The sequence below is a fragment of the Dromiciops gliroides genome, chromosome 4 (genome assembly GCF_019393635.1).
Source record: "Dromiciops gliroides isolate mDroGli1 chromosome 4, mDroGli1.pri, whole genome shotgun sequence".
NCBI classification, from domain to species: domain Eukaryota; kingdom Metazoa; phylum Chordata; class Mammalia; order Microbiotheria; family Microbiotheriidae; genus Dromiciops; species Dromiciops gliroides.
In genome coordinates this window covers 191,056,181-191,074,716 of record NC_057864.1, presented here as the reverse complement: position 1 = coordinate 191,074,716, position 18,536 = coordinate 191,056,181, and the positions used below count along the sequence as shown (strand labels likewise).

Below are 18,536 nucleotides of genomic sequence, written 5' to 3'. Positions count from 1 at the left end.
CACTCAAGATCACTGAAGTAACCTTCTTTCGAAGTACTCTTGGGAAGCTGTCCATGTGGGCTGTGGTCTAAGCATTAGTACACGTGGCCTGTCACAGGCTAGGTCCCAGGAGGGAGTTACCAGATTAGTGATATATCAGGCCCCAAGCTCAAATATATCCAGGTATGATTCCACTTCTTCGTCTCTCCCCACCCCCAACATCAATTCCATTTCCTCAGGGGGGAGGAGAGGAAGGCCTGGTGGCTCAGACAGCTCAGAGAATTGAGTCACCCCTGAAAGGGACCTCAGAGATTATACAGTTAGACCTAGAAAGAAAGTCATCTAGTAGCAACCCTTCATTTTACAGATCATAAAAGGAAATTGAGGCCCAGGAGACAAAATGACTCTTGTCCAAGGTCAGACAGGTTAGTGGGCAGCATTCAAGTTCAGGCTCTCTGACTTCAAATCTAGCTTCTTTATTTTTTTTAAGCACTTTGATCTTTATGTCCAAACAAACAAAAAAAATGTTTAACAGATGAAGAAACTGAGACCCAAAGTCACATGGGACTAGAACCCAGGTCTCCTTACTTCCAGCCCTCAAACTGCTGTCAGGGGAAGCAAAGGGAGAAGTGAGAGTAAAACGGCTCCTTTTCCGGAGTCTCTCTTCTCCCTACCCCACCCCACTCCCACCACCTTGTTTTAGCAGATTTCTGGGTCCCAAGCCTTCAAGGGAAAGTCTGATTTTCCTTACCTTTCTTCACTCCCCACCCTCCAGACTACTCAACACTCTCCCTGCCAATCCCTTGCTGCCAGCGTTATCCCTAAAGCATCCATCCCTTACTGCTGTCTCCCTACCCCAGAGAGAGAGAGGCTTGGACACCTTCTGACTTGGAGAGACAGGGTCTGCTTCCTACCCCATCCCTTTCAAGGCTGAGAGGGGCTGGCCTAGATATGGGCTCCCAAACTCTCCGATGGAGGGGGTGGAGGGAGAGGAAGAAGAGCCACTCCTCCCCTCTCCAAGGCCCAATAACCTGGGACACCCACCAGCCCCAGATCCCTGATCCCAGACAAGAATAAATGAGAACACCCAAGCTAGGACACCGGCTCCCTGGAGGTTAATGTCAATGTCCGGGTCGGAGATCTGGGGGCTTTCTTCCTATGTAACCCTTTGCAGCCCATGGCGCCGGCCCCCAAGCTGTCTGGCATTGACCTCCTCTGACCTGTCTAACGTCAAGGAGGCTGGGTTCCAAAGGAAGAGGAGCATCTTGACTAGGATCTTCCTCACGTTCAAAGACACCAAGACATAGTCATGAATACCTGGCTGGGGGCGGGGGCTGGGGGGGGGGGGAGGATTAGGTCCTCTCCATCCTGCAGTCCTCAAGGCAAAGCAAGTGGGGAGTGTAATGGAGTCAAAAGTCAGGAGAGGAAACAAAGTTTGGGGTGGGGGTGGGAGGCGAGGGGAGGGACTGACATTGACGCTGACTCACTCTGGCAAGAGACCCCTCTCCCCCTGGGTCACTGATGTCCTAGCGGCCACAGAGCCCGGCGCAAGAGAAGAGAGGAGACCCCTACGCCCTCCCCGGGCCCCCCATCAGGGCGCACTCACCAGAACGCGGTTAAACCTCTCCTCCAGCTCTCCGGCCCCGGGCATCGGCTGCTTCGGGGCTGCAGGCTGCTTGTGGGGCAGGGCGGCTGGAGCCGGGGGGTGATCCCCGCTGCCGGCCGCGTTGCCCATGGTGCTGCCCACCCAGCCCGCCAGACGCCTCCAGGCTCCGAAATCCAGCTTTCCGGGAGATGGGGGCTCCAGACCTGCAGGAGTGCCCGGGGGCAGTAGCTCTGGCGGATGGGTGTCTCGGCGGCTCCCAGCGCTCAGTCCATGGTGCCCGGGGCAGGCGGCTGGCAGCTGGGGGACCCTGGGCGCCGCGGGCGTCCCGTCCAGGCGGGCCCCCTGGGAGCAGCGGAGCGCAGCCGGGCGGGCGGGGCGGAGGAAGTCAGGCTGCGGGCGGCCAGGCCGGGGCCCGAGGGCTGAGGCTGAGGAGGGGGTGGGGGCGGCAGGAAGCGGCGGAGGCTGCCTGCGCCGGCTCCCCCCTCCGCGATCTCCTAACTTCTGGTCTCGTTCCCTTTACGCGCAAAGCCAAACCGCATTTCACTGCGCACCCAGCCCCGGGGGGGCGGGCAGGAGAGAGGGCGGGGGCCGAGGGGCAGGGCGCGGCCTGAGAGGAAGCCCGGACCCCAGGGCCGGTCCCCAGGGGCGGGAGCTTGGGGCACCGGGGAGCCATGGCCCGCCGGGGGGGAGGGGGCGGCCGAATCGGATTCACCTGCTGAAGAGAACGGGGAGCTGGGCGGCCGAGCTGCCGCTGTCGGCTCGGGCGGCGCCGCCTCAGGGTCCTAAAACCTCTCTTTGCTCTGGTCCACGAGGGGCTGAAGATTGGAAAGGGGGGCGGGGACTACGGGCTGGGGATGACACACGCGAAGGGGCACCTAGGACATGGGGAATAGGGAATGGACGGGAGAAGCCGGGAAGGCTGGGACCAGGAGCTGGATTAAGAGTCCTCCGCCTGGGCCCGCTTCCTCTCCCCCTCACCACTCATCTTTGGGGACCCCCGGAAGGAGTACAGATTCAATAACCTCTTCCCCATCCACTGGGGGAGCCCCTGGGACAACACCGAGCCCCGAGCATGGAGCGCAAGCTTTGGATTCCGAGCCCTGGGATCCGCTGCCTCCTCATCTCAGCTTCGTGGGATCCCTTTCTTCCTTCAAGACCAGTTCAAGCATCACCTTGATTCTACGAGTCTTCCTATGACGCCCCCTCATCCTCCCTAACGCTAGTGTCCTCTGGCTCGCAATAGCTCACTAAACCGCACCAAGACTTTTGGTACGCCTTCCATCTATCTCGTACTTGCCTCTATATGCACTTGTCTTCTCCACAGGGTAGACGCTCTTTGGAATTAGGGATTCTCCCCCCCCCCTTTTTTTTTTTTTTTTATAAATCCAGAACCTAACATAGTGCCTAACCCTAAAAGAAAGGCGTAATAGTCAGCTAACAAGGGTTTATTAAGATTTATTCCATATTGGCCATTGTGCTAAGTTGTGGCAAAAACACGGTACCGCTGGGGGGGGGGGGGACCATGATGCAAATAACTATGTACATACAAGATATACACAGTCTAAGTGGGAGGTCAGCTCAGACGGAAGGCAGGAGCAATAGAGGGGGGTTTGAGCTCAGTCTTGAATGAAACCTGGAGGCAGAGGTGAGGAGAGTATTCCAGGCATGGCAGCCAGCCACGGAAAAGGCACAAAGTTGATTGATTGATTATTGATCGATTAAGGTTAAGCCTTGCCAAGCTGCAGGATCCAAAGATAGGTCACAGCCGCCTACACTGACTGGAGCACCCTTTTCCTAGGAACTACTTGCCCATCATCTGCCCCAACCCTGTCTGGTTTTGTAATATGGGGGATGGGGGGGGAAGGCTGTGCAGTGTATGGGTCTGCTGTGTCTTTTTTTTTCCAGGCAATGGGGGTTAAGTGACTTGCCCAGGGTCACACAGCTAGTAAGTGTCAAGTGTCTGAGGTCGGATTTGAACTCAGGTACTCCTGAATTCAGGGCCGGTACTTTAACCACTGCGCCATCTAGCTGCCCCGGGTCTACTGTTTTAAGTGTCTCAATCCTCTCTCTATTCAGCCACCAAAGTGATTTTCCTAAAGCACGAATCTGACCACGTCACCCCCTACTCAATAAACTTCAGTGGCTCCCTATTACCTCCAGGATCAGATACAAAATGCTGTTTGGCATTTAAAGCCCTTCAGAACCCAGCCCCCTCCTACCTTTCCAGTCTTCGGACATCTTACTCGCTGACACATACTCTTCAGTCCAGAGATACTGACTTCCTGGCTGTTCCATCTCTCAGCTTTGAGCATTTTCACCAGCTATCCCCCATGCTGAGAATCCTCTCCCTCCTCATCTCCCACTGGCTTCTAAGTCTCAGCTGAAATCCCCTCTAGTACAGGAAGCCTCTCCCAACTGCTCTTAGGTCTTTTAATTATTTCCTATTTATCACACATCCGGCTTGTTTGTACATATTTGTTTGCTTGTTGTAAGCTCCATTAGATTGTAAGCTCCTTGGGGGCAGGGACTGTCTTTCCCTTTATATACCCAACACTTAGTGCAGTGAATGGTACATAGTTGTGGTTTGGTCCTTTGTTCTGGAAGAGAACCATAACATCCGGGTTATGTCATGACTTGCGATGAATTGGATTGAAGGGAGGGAGGGCTGCCCAAGGTCACCAACTTCATCGTTTCCTCCAGAGCCATCTGGGTCCAGTGGTGAGACACATATCAGCACTGGAGACGTAGTAGGTGTTTAATTAATGTTTATTGACTCGCTGTGGGATTTCAGGACCCCGTCCAGGTAGTATAGTTGACAGGACCTGGCTAATTGGGTTTGCAATGGAAAGAGTCTCAGGATCAGAAGGACGTCAGAGGACAAAGTCTGCGCTTTACCTAAATTCCCATCCCATCCCTCCTCCTCCCTGCCACCCCACCTTACTCCTAGCCACTGGTCTCTCAACATCTAAAAATCTCAGTTCTTTCTCAGGAAAATGAGAGGACTTGATTAGCTGTCTCCAGTCAAGTCCTACTGTGCTGCCTCCACTATCCACCATGAAGATGAGCTGGTGAAACAATAAGCTTTGAGGGGTTTTACCAAGTGGGAAAGGCTTAATGATAACGGCTAACATTGATGAAGCACCTGCCTCGTGCCAGGCATTGCAAAATGCACTTTACACTTATTATTTCATTTGATCCTCACAACAATCCTAGGAGGCGGGTACTCGTGTGATCCCCATTTTACAGACTGGGGAACTGAGGTTAAGTAACTTGCCCAGGGTTACACAACACAACTAGTAAAGTGTTTGAGGAAAGATTTGAACACTGGTCTTCTTCCTGACTTCAGGTCCAGTGCTCTATCCATGGTACCACTTAGAGAGGGAGGGGGGGTGATAAATCCTGATCTATATTTCGTCTGAGGACCAGCCAACCTAAGTTCAGAGAGGGTCCTCCCTACAGTGACCAAAGGGTGATGTTTTATTTTGCGTTGCTTTCCCAAAGCCCATCCATGACATAATAGAGGGGTTATGCTCTTCCATGACCAGAGGGAGGCCCCACACAGGTAAAATCTTAGTTCCTTTCATCAGTGAAAGGATTCTCTCCAAGGTTCCTTTCAGGTCTATATTCTTTTTACCACTTAAGTAAAGAAAAAAAAAACACAGGGAAAAAAAAAACTTCAAAAAAATGTCCCTAAAGCAGGGTCTAGGGAGAGGAAGGCAATCCTGAGAGGGCTCTGAAAATCAGTGGAGACAGGAAGAGCCCACCCATGACTCTTCCTCCCTCTGAGAGCATTTCAGAGCCACAAACAAGAATTCATATTAGAAGGGCACAGATTCCACATAGACTTAGGGAGTTTAAAGGCAGAACCTTGGCTGGGTCCTCCAGTGATCTGCTGACCCGAGGTAACCCCTTCAAGTGCCAAGATCCCAGCACCCCGACATGGTATATCCCCTACCTCATTTCCTAGGAGAGGATGTAGAGGTGGGATGGAGGGTGGAGTGAGGTCTAGATAAAAGTTCTTCATGGGAATCCGCTGAAACCTTAGATCCCCTCCAACCCTGTTCTAAAATCTAGTCCTTTCCCCCTTGAGGTCTGCTGGGAGTACAGAGGGGTCAAGACCTTGAGCTGTAGGGCTACTAACCCCTGGTATTAGAGGAAGCAGTTACTACAAATCCCCCCATTCTATCTTATTAAACTCAGCAATAAGCATTTGACTGAATGTCCACTGTATTCAAAGTACTGTTCTAGGTAGGCACTATGGGCATGCAGAGATTCCACTTAGTAAACATGCAAGCACCTACTGTGTGCACAAGACCTTTTGCAAAGCTGGGGATACAGAGATAAAAATGTATCCACCCAGAGCACAGTGGATAAAGCACTGGCCCTGGATTCAGGAGGACCTGAGTTCAAATCAGGCCTCAGACACTTGACACTTAATAGCTGTGTGACCCTGGGCAAGTCACTTAACCCTCATTACCCTGCAAAAACACACACAGGGGCAGCTAGGTGGCACAGTGGATAGAGCACCAGCCCTGGATTCAGGAGGACCTGAGTTCAAATCTGGCCTCAGACAATTAACACTTAGTAGCTGTGTGACCCTGGGCAAGTCACTTAACCCCAATTGCCTCACAACACACACACACACACACACACACACACACACACACAAATATGTGTCCCCCCCCCCCTCTAGGGGCTTGCATTCTAGGAAAGAGAGAGGATAGAACTCACTCACGCTGAGATAAGTTAATATAAAGTTATTTGAAGGAGAAACCATTAACTGGGAGATGGGGGTGGGGAAGAAGGGGATTATGGGGACTTATCTCAGCCCTTCCAAGAGTCTACAGTTTAGTATGGAGTATATAATTGTAATATATGGTAGGACAGGATGAGTGTACCAGAAATGTGAGAAAGCCTCATGGAGGAGGTGGCATTTGATCTAAGAACGGGATCTTAGGTTGAAAGAAGAAGGAAGTTAGCATTTCACAGGTCAGAGACAGAGGCTGAAGACGTTCTGAGGGGAGTGAGCAGCCAAAGGGAAGATGGGAAAGGATGTGGAATGTTCAGCAGTTCACACTCACTGGAACATAAGTTACATAAGGTGGACTAATGGGAATCACATCTGGAGGCTGGGGCCAGAGCTTGGAAGGCCTTGACGGAGTCTGTATTGTACTCAGCAGACAATGGGCAAACAAATGCTTATGAGTGGAGGCTGAGATGATCACATGAACATGTTGAAAAGGTTGACATGACAATGGTGGGAACAGGATTTTATTTACCACCGACTATGTACCAGGCATGGTGACAAACACTTTACAAATATTATCACACTTGATCTTCACAGCAACACCAGGAGGTAACATGAGAGGTAGGAGAACAGAAGGGAGCTATGTATCATCTCAGGGGTGCCTGCTGCAGTCCCCACATCTGGGGTACTGTTATCTAATAATAAGTGCTATCATTATCCCAATTTTACAGTTAGGAAAACTGAGGCAGATAAATCAAGTGGCTTGCCCAAAGACACACAGCTAGTGAATGTCTCAGGCCAGATTTGAAATTAGATCTTCCTGACTCCAGGCCCAGGGCTCTATCTCCTGCACCATCTAGCCACCTAGATGGAGAAGGTAAGGGGGCAGCTAGGTGGCACAGTGGATAAAGCACCGGCTTTGGATTCAGGAGGACATGAGTTCAAATTTGGCCTCAGACACTTGAAGCTTACCAGCTCTGTGACCCTGGGCAAGTCACTTAACCCTTATTGCCCCCCCCAAAAAAAACAAAAAACAAAACAAAAAAACTAGATGGAAACAGTAAAACTGGAAGCAGGGAGATCGGAGGCTATTAAAATAATAATATCTAACATTTATATGGTGTTTACTATGTACTAGGTGATTTACAATCATTATCTTGTTTGATCCTCACAACAACACTGGGAGGTAAGTGCAATTATTATCCCATTTTATAGATGAAGAAACTGGTTAAGTAACTTGCCCAAGGTCCCACAGCTAGTGTCTGAGGCCAAATTTAAACTCCTAGATGGAAGAGGTGAAACTGGAGGGAGAGAGACCAGAGGGATGATAGACCAGATGAGAGGCCCTGGACTACCATGATGGCAATGGGGATCTAAAGACTCACAGAATCATAGATTTAGAGCTCCAAGGGACCTTCGAGTCCTAGTCCAATCTCCTCATTTTACAGACAAGGAAACTGAGGCCCGTGGAAGAGACACAAGTCTTGGCCTAGGTCACACAAGTACCAAGTAGTCAGGATTTGAACCCAGGTCCTCTGACTCAATCCACTTCACCATACTTCATGAGAGATCATTTCAAATGTAGATCCTGAGGGACTGGCAATGGTTATTTAGATGTGGAGAGATAAAACCTTGGACCTTCCTGGGCACGGGATGCTCCATCCTCTCCTTTCTCCCACTCAGGTCCTCTCTCTTAGCCTGGTAGATAGTGCAAGGTTCTCAGCCAAGCTGACAACCTATTTTCTGCTCCTGAAAAGTCTAGGCTGACCGTCTATAATGGGTCTATGCTGCCCCCTTCTGGGAAGAGAAGGTCTGACATCCAGCACAGGGATTTGTAATGGGCAAGGTCAGGGAGACCCAGTTTTCCAGGGTGCCATGAAGAGACACAGGCTAATCTTCCTGAGTTACTGCCACCTGTTGCATTTTAACTCCTCTGAGACCTCATTTCCTCATCTGTAAAATGGGCCTCATTCGATATAACTCTTGTTCATTCTTGTCCCTCCTGTAAATCCTGAAAAGGCATGCCACACAATACACTAGACTTTGTCTAGGTCTTTTAACATCACATGCGATCAAATTGCCCAGGTCATCTTTTTTTTTTTTTAAGTGAGACAATTGGGGTTAAGTGACTTGCCCAGGGTCACACAGCTAGTAAGTGTTAAGTGTCTGAGGTCGGATTTGAACTCAGGTACTCCTGACTCCAGGGCCGGTGCTCTATCCACTGCACCACCTAGCTGCCCCTCAGGTCATCTTTTATCTATAAAATACACTTGGCAGGGCAGCAAGGGAGTGCAGTGGATAAAGTGCAGGGCCTGGACTTGGGAGAACCTGAGTTCAAATCCAGCCTCAGACATTTACTAGTTGTGTGACCCTGGGCAAGTCATTTAACCACATTTGCCTCAAAAAAAACCCCAAAAACATACATACATACACGTGGCCTGCCTGTCTCACACGGTGGCAAATGAGGATAATTTAGAAACACACTGTAAACTGTGAAAGGATATGCTAATGTAAGGTGTCAGTATTCTGCTCACAGAATCATGGAATTTCCAAGCTGGGAGGGACCTCAGAGGCAATGTAATGCAGTCCAACTATCTGACTAGGGATCCCCTCAGCAACAAAATCAGATGAGTGAACTTCAACCCCTGCTTGAAGAACTCCAGAAATTGAGATTCATTCTCTTCCAAGGCAGCCCCTTTCACTTTTGGACAGCCCCTAATAGGAAGTTATTCCTGAATGGAAGCTGAGCCTGACTCTGAAACAGAAAGAATCTAAATCTTCCTGAATGTGACAGCTTCTTGGAGACTTGGAGACAGCTGCTATCAATTTTCCAGGCTAACTCACCATCCCCCACCACTCCACCCTCTCCCTTCAGCTGATTCTCAGGTCACACCTACAAAAGTTCTCTCATTGTCCCAGTCACCCTGCTCTGGACCCTCTAACTTGTCAGCGTTCTTAGAGGTGAAGCACTCATTGAAGAGTGAGACAAATGCTTTTTGGACATGGCCAATGTGGAAATTTTGGTTTTATTGACTATTTGTTGTTGTTCAGTTGTAGCTGACTCTTTTTGACCCCATTTGGGATTTTCTTGACAAAGATACTGAAATGGTTTGTCATTTTTTTCTCCAGTTGATTTTACAGATGAGGAAACTGAGGCAGACATGATGAAGTGACTTGTCCAGGGTCACACAGCTATTAAATGATAGTAAGCTAGTAAGGCCAGATTTGAACTCAGGAAGACTCCTTTTCCTGATTCCAATCACAGTACTCTATCTATTGCACCACCTAGCTGCCCCTTTATTGACTATACATTTTTATAATGAGTTTTGTATTTCTTGTGCTCTTAATTGGGGGATGGGCGTGGGGAGGAGAGTGAGAAGGAAGATCTTGGTTGTTTAAAATATAAAAAAAAATTTTTTAAACATGCAGTATCGGGTGGTGGGGTGTGTGGGGGGGGCAGCTAGATGGTGCAGTGGTTAAAGCAAGGGCCCTGGATTCAGGAGTACCTGAGTTCAAATCCGACCTCAGACATTTGACACTTACTAGCTGTGTGACCCTAGGCAAGTCACTTAACCCCCATTGCCTGCAAAAAATTAAAAAATAAAAATAAATAAATAAATATGTAGTACCCAGAATGCAACACAATATTCCATATGTAGTCTGACCAGGGTACAAGGGTACAAGGGTTTATATGAACAGTCCTTGGTTAACTGATTGATAGTTATCAAAGTGATGGCCATGGTGGGTACTATTGGAGTTTCATTTAGGTACTGTCAGAGTGGCCATCCCAGTGGCTGGGGTTGTGTGGGGTGTTTCTAGGTTTGGGGGAGGAGAATAGGGCATTCGAGGTGGAAGCTGGAAAGTGACAGGCATTCTACTGCGTATTTTCAGCTGATTCCTGGGCAGTGGTATTTTTTCAGGTATGATAATTTCCCTTTCCCCATTTTATTTCCTTTCCCTTGTAACAATTGGAATGACGCCACCTGCTGGAGACTTACTATAGAAGAGTTTCGCCCATGAAGCAAAGGTCTTTGAGGGCAAGACCAGGAGTCTTTTCTTTGGTGTCAGGAAGTGATATCTGCTTGTGGGAGGAAAAAGGAAGAGATGGGGGCTCTTTCTCACACTCTTTCCTTTGGACTCTGGTGGAGAGCGGAGCTAGAAATGTGCTCTCCCTTTAATAGATAGGAATCTAGGCCTTTCCTTCTCTCTTTACCAAATTCTTATTCTCCTTAATAAATGCCTAAAAGTCTAACTCTTGCTAAAGCTTATAATTTATTGGCGACCACTCATTAGATATTTTAGACAGTTTAGCTAGAATTTTAGCCCTTAACACCCTTGATCCTACTGATCCTGTTTGTGTGTGTTTTTTAAGTTCATTCTTGCTAAAATAAATCTTGTTCTGTTTTGAGGGAGGCTGCCGGTCTCCTTCCTTGCCCCAATATTGCAGCGAGCTGCAATATAGCACTTCCCAATTAAAAATTGGGCCCCACATTACAGATAAGGAAACCAAGGCCCATGGGGGGGGAAAAAGCTTGCCCAAGGCCACACAGGTAATAAGAGGTCAGAATTCAAACTCAGATCCATAACTGGCTTCCCCCCTTCCTTCTACTGACTTTAGATTCAGGCTTCCAGGTTGCCATCAAGGGGACGGGGAGCGGCAGGGGCTGTGGCTTTGGGGGTTGATGCTGCCACATCTAGAGATATAAGCATCCAATCATTGATGCAGCACTGAAATCCTAGATCATGGATCAGAGACAGGAGCCTCTGTGGAAAGCCATTCAGAGACAGAAAAAGACGCTGAGTGTCCAAACGGTCATCTATTACAAATGCCACTTTTTAAATGTGATTAAGTAAATCCTTTCCATGAGCTATAGGTGCATATCATCAGGAAACCCCCAGTCACAGCTGAAGATCTAAGAGGGCAAGAAGGAGAAAGTTTAGGAGATGGCTGGAGGCAGAGGTCTTGCATAAAGGATCGCATGACAAATCTCTTTTCATTTCATGCTGAGTGCAATAAAGGATGTGATCACAGTAGGCCAAAGCTTTGAATATATGACTATAGGGAGTTGAGAGCTGAAAATGGGAAAGGGGAGTGAAAGCCCATAAACTGTACATGGGCCGCAGACTTCATCTTTTAATATTTTGAGTAATGTTTGTTAACCAAACCTATTCCATTTCATCCCTTAAATTAATTCCTGACCTGACCAGTAGGGTTTGAGCCAAACCTCCAGGTGCAGCCACAGAAGCAGAGAGCTTAGGATGGGGGGAAGGAGGCAGTGACAGGACACAGGTTGGGAGCTGAAGAGAGCAGGCTGCATGGCATTTATAGGCCGGTCCTCTGATAGCCAGTGCAAATACTGTCACCTTTTAGGAAAGCTGATCCCTCCTCATGCAAAAGAAAATGTAGCTGTGTGACCCTGGGCAAGTCACTTAACCCCCATTGCCCTGCAAAAAAATAAAAAAAACAAAAAACAAAAGAAAATGTAGGCTGGTGGTCCCAATGGAGGGAGTACCATCTGGTGGGCAACTCAGATACTGAACTCCCATATTCATGATTTATTTTTTTTCTCTCCTTTTTTTTTTTTTTTTTGCAGGGCAACAAGGGTTAAGTGATTTGCCCAGGGTCACACAGCTAGTAAGTGGCCAGATTTGAACTCAGGTCCTCCTGAATCCAAGGCTAGTGCTTTATCCACTGCACCACCTAGCTGCCCCCATATTCACAATTTATTAAGGGAAAAACAAGAATACTATAGACAGGGAGCTGCAAGGGGACAAGGCTGGGTAGCAGAGGTTAAGTGATTTGCCCAAGGTCACCAAAGAGAAGCAGCAGAGACTGGTTTCAAATCCAGGGTCTTGTGACCCCTAAACCAGTGCTCTTTCTAACTGTACCATACTGAGCACTGTACCCCTATCATCATAACACCAAGCAGTCTAAGTTCTAAAGGTGAAAGAGGAGAGTAACCACTGTGTGATCAGGTCCTTAGGTTCAATGGATTGGGGGGAAGAGGGGGAGACTTGGGTCCTAGAGAATGGACAGGACCTTCATAGTTGGGAGATAGGGGAGAGAAGAGTAGAAAAGAGCCCTGGGCATTTCTTTTTGGTGGAGCAATGAGGGTTAAGTGACTTGCCCAGGGTCACACAGCTAGTAAGTGTCAAGTGTCTGAGGCTGGATTTGAACTCAGGTCCTCCTGAATCCAGGGCCAGTGCTTTATCCACTTTGTGCCACCTAGCTGTCCCTCCCTTTATCATTTCTTAAAGCCCAATAGTACTCCATCACATTCACATACTTGTTCAGCCATTTCCCAATTGATGGGGATCCCTCAATTTCCAAATCTTCGCCATCACAAAAAGAGCTATTATAAATATTTTTGCAATATGGCTCCCTTTCCTCTTTCTCTGATCTTTTTGGGGTACAGACCTGGTAGCAGTATCACTGAGTCAAAGGATGTGCACATTTCAGTACTTTTGGGGGTAGTAGCTCCAAATTGCCTTTTAGAATGACTGAACTGGCTCACACTTCCACCAACATCAATGAGTATGAACTGGGAAGACATGGTTAGGTGATAATAGTTCCTTTGAAAAACATCTGGGATGTTTAGTGAACTGCAGGCTTGAAAAAAGCTAATGCAAAATTAGTTTCCATTAAGTTAGTCAATCAATAAGCATTCACTATGTTCCAGGCAGTGCACTAAATTCTGGGGATATAAATACACACAAAAAGAAAGCTAGTGCCTGCCCTCAGTGATCTTATATTTTAATGGAAGAAGAAAAGCCATAAAGGAGGAGCTGAAGAGGGGAGGGGAGATACCCACATGGGGGAATGGTGGTGAGGTCCAAAGAATGATATGGTCATAGCTACAAAAGAGAGATCGTGTTGTCCAGGATAAATAAAGTGGCAGCTCTGTTATATTTTTGCTCTAGTGTGGAAGATAGCAGTTGTTACTAACCTCTGCATACTGGACCAGCAGGGCTCAGACGTTTTTGGTCTCTGAACCCTTCTACATTATTAAAAATAAATAAGAGGGGCAGCTAGGTGGCGCGGTGAATAAAGCACCAAACCTGGATTCAGGAGGACCTGAGTTCAAATCCGGCCTCATACACTTAACACTTACTAGCTGTGTGACCCTGGACAAGTCACTTAACCCCAATTGCCTCACTAAAATTAATTAATTAATTAATTAATTAAAGGGGCAGCTAGGTGCCGCAGTGGATAGAGCACTGGCCCTGGAGTCAGGAGTACCTGAGTTCAAATCCGGCCTCAGACACTTAACACTTGCTAGCTGTGTAACCCTGGGCAAGTCACTTAACCCCAACTGCCTCACTAAAATAAATAAATAAGAGGAGGGGCAGCTAGGTGGCACAGTAGTTAAAGCACCGGCCCTGGATTCAGGAGGACCTGAGTTCAAATCCAGCCTCAGACACTTGAGGCTGTGTGACTCTGGGCAAGTTACTTAACTAGCTGTGTGACTCTGGGCAAGTTACTTAACCCTCATTGCCCCACAAATAACAATAATAACAATGATAATAATAATAATTTAAAAATAAATAACAGGGGGCAGCTAGGTGGCGCAGTGGATAAAGCACTGGCCTTGGATTCAGGAGGACCTGAGTTCAAATCCGGCCTCAGACACTTGATACTTACTAGGTTATGACCCTGGGCAAGTCACTTAACCCCACTTGCCTCACCAAAAAAAAAAATTAAAACTAAAAATAAATAAATAAATAAGAGGGCTTTTGTTATGTAGGTTATATCTATCAATATATACCATATTAGAAATTAAAACATTTTTGGCAAAGAATTGGAAATCAAGGGAATGCCCATCAATTGAGGAATGGCTGAACAAGTTGTGGTATATGCATGTCATGGAATACTATTGTGCTATAAGAAACAATGAGCAGGAAGAGTTCAGAGAAACCTGGAAGGACTTACATGAACTGATGCTGACTGAAAGGAGCAGAACCAGGAGAACATTGTACACAGTAACAGCAACATCATGTGATGAACAATGGTGATAGACTTGGCTCTTCTCAGTAGCATAATGATCCAAAACAGTTTCAAAGAACTCATGATAGAAAATGTTCTCAACATCCAGAAAAAAGAACTGCGAATTATGAATGCAGGTTGAACCATACTATTTCTACTTTTGGACTGGTTTTTTTCCCTTATTTTTTGAGGTTTTTCCCTTGTGCTCTGATTCTCCTTTCACAAGATGACTAATGTAGAAATATGTTTAATGTGATTGTACATATACAACCTATATCAGACTGCTTTCTATCTGGGGAGGGGGGAGAGAAGAGAGGGAAGGAGAAAAATTTGGAACTAAAAAACAAATGTTGAAAACTATCTTTATATGTAACTGGAAAATAATAAAATGCTTTTTTAAAAAAGAAAAAAAGAAAAAGCAGGCAGATTTCAGAAAAACCTGGACTTAAGTGGACTGGTGCTGAGTGAAGTAAGCAGAACCAAAAGAACATTGTAAACAGTAACAACAACACTGTGATGGTCAACTATGATAGACTTAGCTCTTAGCAGTGCAATGATCCAAGACAGTTCCAAAGGGCTCGTGATGGAAAATGCTCTCCACATCCAGAAAAAGGAACTGTGGATTCTGAATGCAGATTGAACCATACTGTTTCTACTTTTGTTTTTGTTTTTAGTTTTTTGAGGTTTTTCCTTTTTGTTCTGATTCTTCTTTCACAACAGTGATAACACTGTGTGGTGATCAATGGTGATAGACTTGACTCTTTTTAGCAATGCAGTGGTCCAAAGCAATTTGAAAGAACTTCATATTAGAAAGTGTTCTCAACATCCAGAAAAAAAGAACTGTGGTTTATGAATACAGATGGAACCATACTTTTTTCTACTTTTGGGCTGTTTTTTTCCTTCTTTTTTGAGGTTTTTTCCTTGTGCTCTGACTCTTCTTTCACAATATGACTAGGGCAGAAATATGTTTAATGTGATTGCACATATATAACCTATATTAGATTGCTTTCCGTCTTGGGGAGGAGGGAGGGAAGGGAGGGTGGGTGGAAGAAAAATTTGGAACTGAAAATCCTATGAAAACAAATGTTGAAAACTATTCTTATATGTAACTAGAAAAAAATAAAATACTGAACAAGGAAAAAAAACAAATGTTGAAAACTATCTTTACATGTAACTGGAAAATAATAAAATACTTTTATGATTCAAAAAAAGAAATTAAAATATTTTAGTATTACTAAGAAACAGGGGTCCCCCAATTACACTCTGAGAACTGCATGCTGGACATATACTCAGTTCTTGAGCTGCTCCTTTCTGCTTCTCAGGAATCAGATTCCAGATTCCTGGTTCCTGCCCTCACAGTGATAAAGCCCCTAGATAACACATGTCCTAGCCCCTTGACTCGGAAGATATTGCATATAAAGATTTGTGCCTATATGTGCAAACCTCATTTTCATTTCTACTTCGTATATGGAAATGCTTATCTTCTTTGAGGTTTATTAAGCTCCAAATTTAAAAGAAAAAGGAAATTGAATTCCCTTGATGGATAATTACTATAGTGGTGTTCTATCTCACTGAAGGATTAAGGAAGGAAGCACTGGAAGCACAAAAGCAGATCTGAACTGTTTACACAGGGAAATATAAGTAAACACAAACTATATTGAAACTGGAGAAAACAATTTCAAGGGGAACACTAGCAACTTGGGGGAATCAGGACTGTACTCTTCTCTTATAGGGAGGGGGCACCTGAAGGATCTTAAGGGGCAGAGATGAAGAAAGAATGCATTTCAAGTATGGGCAAAATCCTGTGAAAAGGGAGATGGGAGGTCACATACAAGGTACAGCAAGCAGGCCAATCGGGCTAGAATATAGAATGCATGAAGGCGGGGGTTGGGTGGGGGCACAGTAAGTGTGGTAGGCTGAGCTGGGCTGGAGCCAGACTGTGAAGAGCTTTGATTGCCAAACAGATGAGTCTATATTTTATCCTAGAGGCTAGAGGGAGTCGTTGTTGCTTCCTGGATAGGAGAGTGGCAAATGCCCACATGACACCACCTGCAAGTCAGGCTTGCCTTGGATTGGAGACCATATGATCCTCAGCACTGTCCCACCTCGGGTGCTACTGCCCTTTGGTCATCTGACCTCACTTTAAGAGCAATGACTTGTCATGCAAAACTCCCAAAGGAAGCTTGGAAGGAGTGGCCAGGATTGGCAGGGATGAGGGACTGCCTGTTGGAAGAGGTGATACATCCTCCTCAGTTGGGGACTTGAGAGCAGTCAGTGTGTTAAAGTGGAAATGGAACTGGATCTAGAACCCAACAACCTGGGACTGGGATTCCTCTTCTGCCACTTAATTGGGAAACTCTTAATTTTTTTTTTTCTGTAAAACAGAAAAGTTGGACAAAACCATCTCTGATCTCCAACTCTAAATACCTTGGCCTTAGTGTCAACGATGAAGGAATACATTTTCTAAAGGCTCTATCCTAAGAACCTTTGGGGTATTTGAGGTTCTTCAGTGACTCAGTGAATAGAGAACTGGACCTGGAATCAGGAACACCTGAGTTCAAACCATGCCTGAGATACTATCTATGTCATTTAACCACTGTCTGCCTCAGTTTCCCCATCTGTAAAATGGGGGTGATAACAGGACCTCCCTCCTAGGACTGTGAGGACTGAATGAGACAATAGTTGGAAAACACTTTGCAAACCTTAAATCATTATATAACTGCTAGCTGTTGTTAATATTAGACTCTGATGTGATCAGAAGCATTAAAATAAAGGGCTCTCAGCAACACTGAAAAACAGGATTTAGGGGCTGGGGCAAGAGACAGTATCTTTTATGCACTCACCTTGGTGGCTCCCACCTCAGGCAGGTCTGGATCTAAGCCCCTTCATAGTCCTGATCACCGATGTTCATAAAACAGCCTTATGATCTTTCCTTGATTTCTCAAGTTGACTTTCTTACTAGAAAAAAAAGAGATTTTTATATTAGAAACTGTTATATTGGCTTTCTGATGCCCATCAGTCCCTCTTATGAGTCTGGGCAGAGAGAGGAAGTTTTCTCAGGGCCTTCCTACAGCCTTTGCCAGACAGACTTCCGGAGAACCTAGAGGTAGCAATGACCTGGGGGGAGAGGGGGTCCTTCCTCTTGGAATCTCAATAAAACTCTAATAGGGGCTTGTGAATATCAATGCACCAGCTGTACTGTCTTCTTTATGATCTGTCCCCATTTGTCCCCCTCCCTTCATCCCTATCCAGTGAATCTAACAAGAATCAATGTTCCTCCCTGCAAGGAGATTATGGATACATGTAAACAGATAAGCATATGCATTATTATTTGAGGAGGGAAGAGAGAGCCCTAATGACTAAGTGGATCAGGAAAGGATTCCCATAGGAGGTGGCATTTGATCAAAGCCTGGAAAGAGACTAGAAATTCTAGGAGGTGGGGATGAGGAAAGAGTGCATTCCAGGCATGGGAGGAAGCCTATGCATAGGCATTGATGCAGATCAAGTTCCAAGTTCAGAAAATAGCAAGGAGAAGCCCAGTTTGGCTGGAACACATAGTGTGTGGAAGTAATATGCTATGAGCCTGGAAAGGTTGTGAGAATCTTTAAATGCCAAACTGAGATGTTTATACTTTATCCTAGAGATAATAGGAAGCCACTCAATATTCTTGAGTAGGTAAGTAACATGATCAGATTTCTGCTTTAGGGAGTTTATTTTGGCAACTATGTGAAAGTATGAGAGAAACTGGAAGCTAGGAATATAGTTAAAGAGGCTTTTGTAAGAAGGTTATGAGAGGGGGCAGCTAGGTGGTGCAGTGGATAGAGCACCGTCCCTGGAGTCAGGAGGACCTGAGTTTAAATCCGGTCTCAAACAATTGACACTTACTAGCTGTGTGACCCTGGGCAAGTCACTTAACCCCAACTGCCTCACACACACACACAAAAGAAGGTTATGAGAGGATAGAAGTCTGTGGGTGAAACTAATAAGACAGAAACTGATTGGATATGAAAGAATAAGGGAGAGGGAAAAGTTAAGGATGACTACAAGGTTACAAATATGGGTAAGTGGAAGGTCACTGGTTGGTACCTTCAACAGATATCAGCAGGTTTGGAGGAAGGTGCATTGGGGAGATCTGGAAGGATAATGAATGAATGAAAAGGTATGCATAGGGCGAAGCTAGGTGATGCAGTAGATAAAGCATCAGCCCTAGATTCAGGAGG

The 18,536-nt window shown here is 46.2% G+C and overlaps 1 protein-coding gene across 8 annotated transcripts in view; it reads right to left on the bottom strand.

The window, feature by feature from the left end:
- FMNL1 (formin like 1) overlaps positions 1–3,956 on the bottom strand; it is a 58,050-nt gene extending 54,094 nt beyond the window's left edge. For 3 of the 8 annotated variants that reach the window (XM_044004845.1, XM_044004849.1, XM_044004848.1), the window contains exon 1: positions 1,586–2,258. In XM_044004845.1, coding sequence (XP_043860780.1) covers positions 1,586–1,714 — 129 coding nt within the window. In that variant the 5' untranslated portion in view covers positions 1,715–2,258. Of the gene's footprint in view, positions 1–1,585; positions 2,259–3,804 lie in introns of those variants that run through there. The other 5 variants (XM_044004841.1, XM_044004843.1, XM_044004842.1 and 2 more) reach the window with 3 other exon arrangements.
- Positions 3,957–18,536: the final 14,580 nt, after the last annotated feature.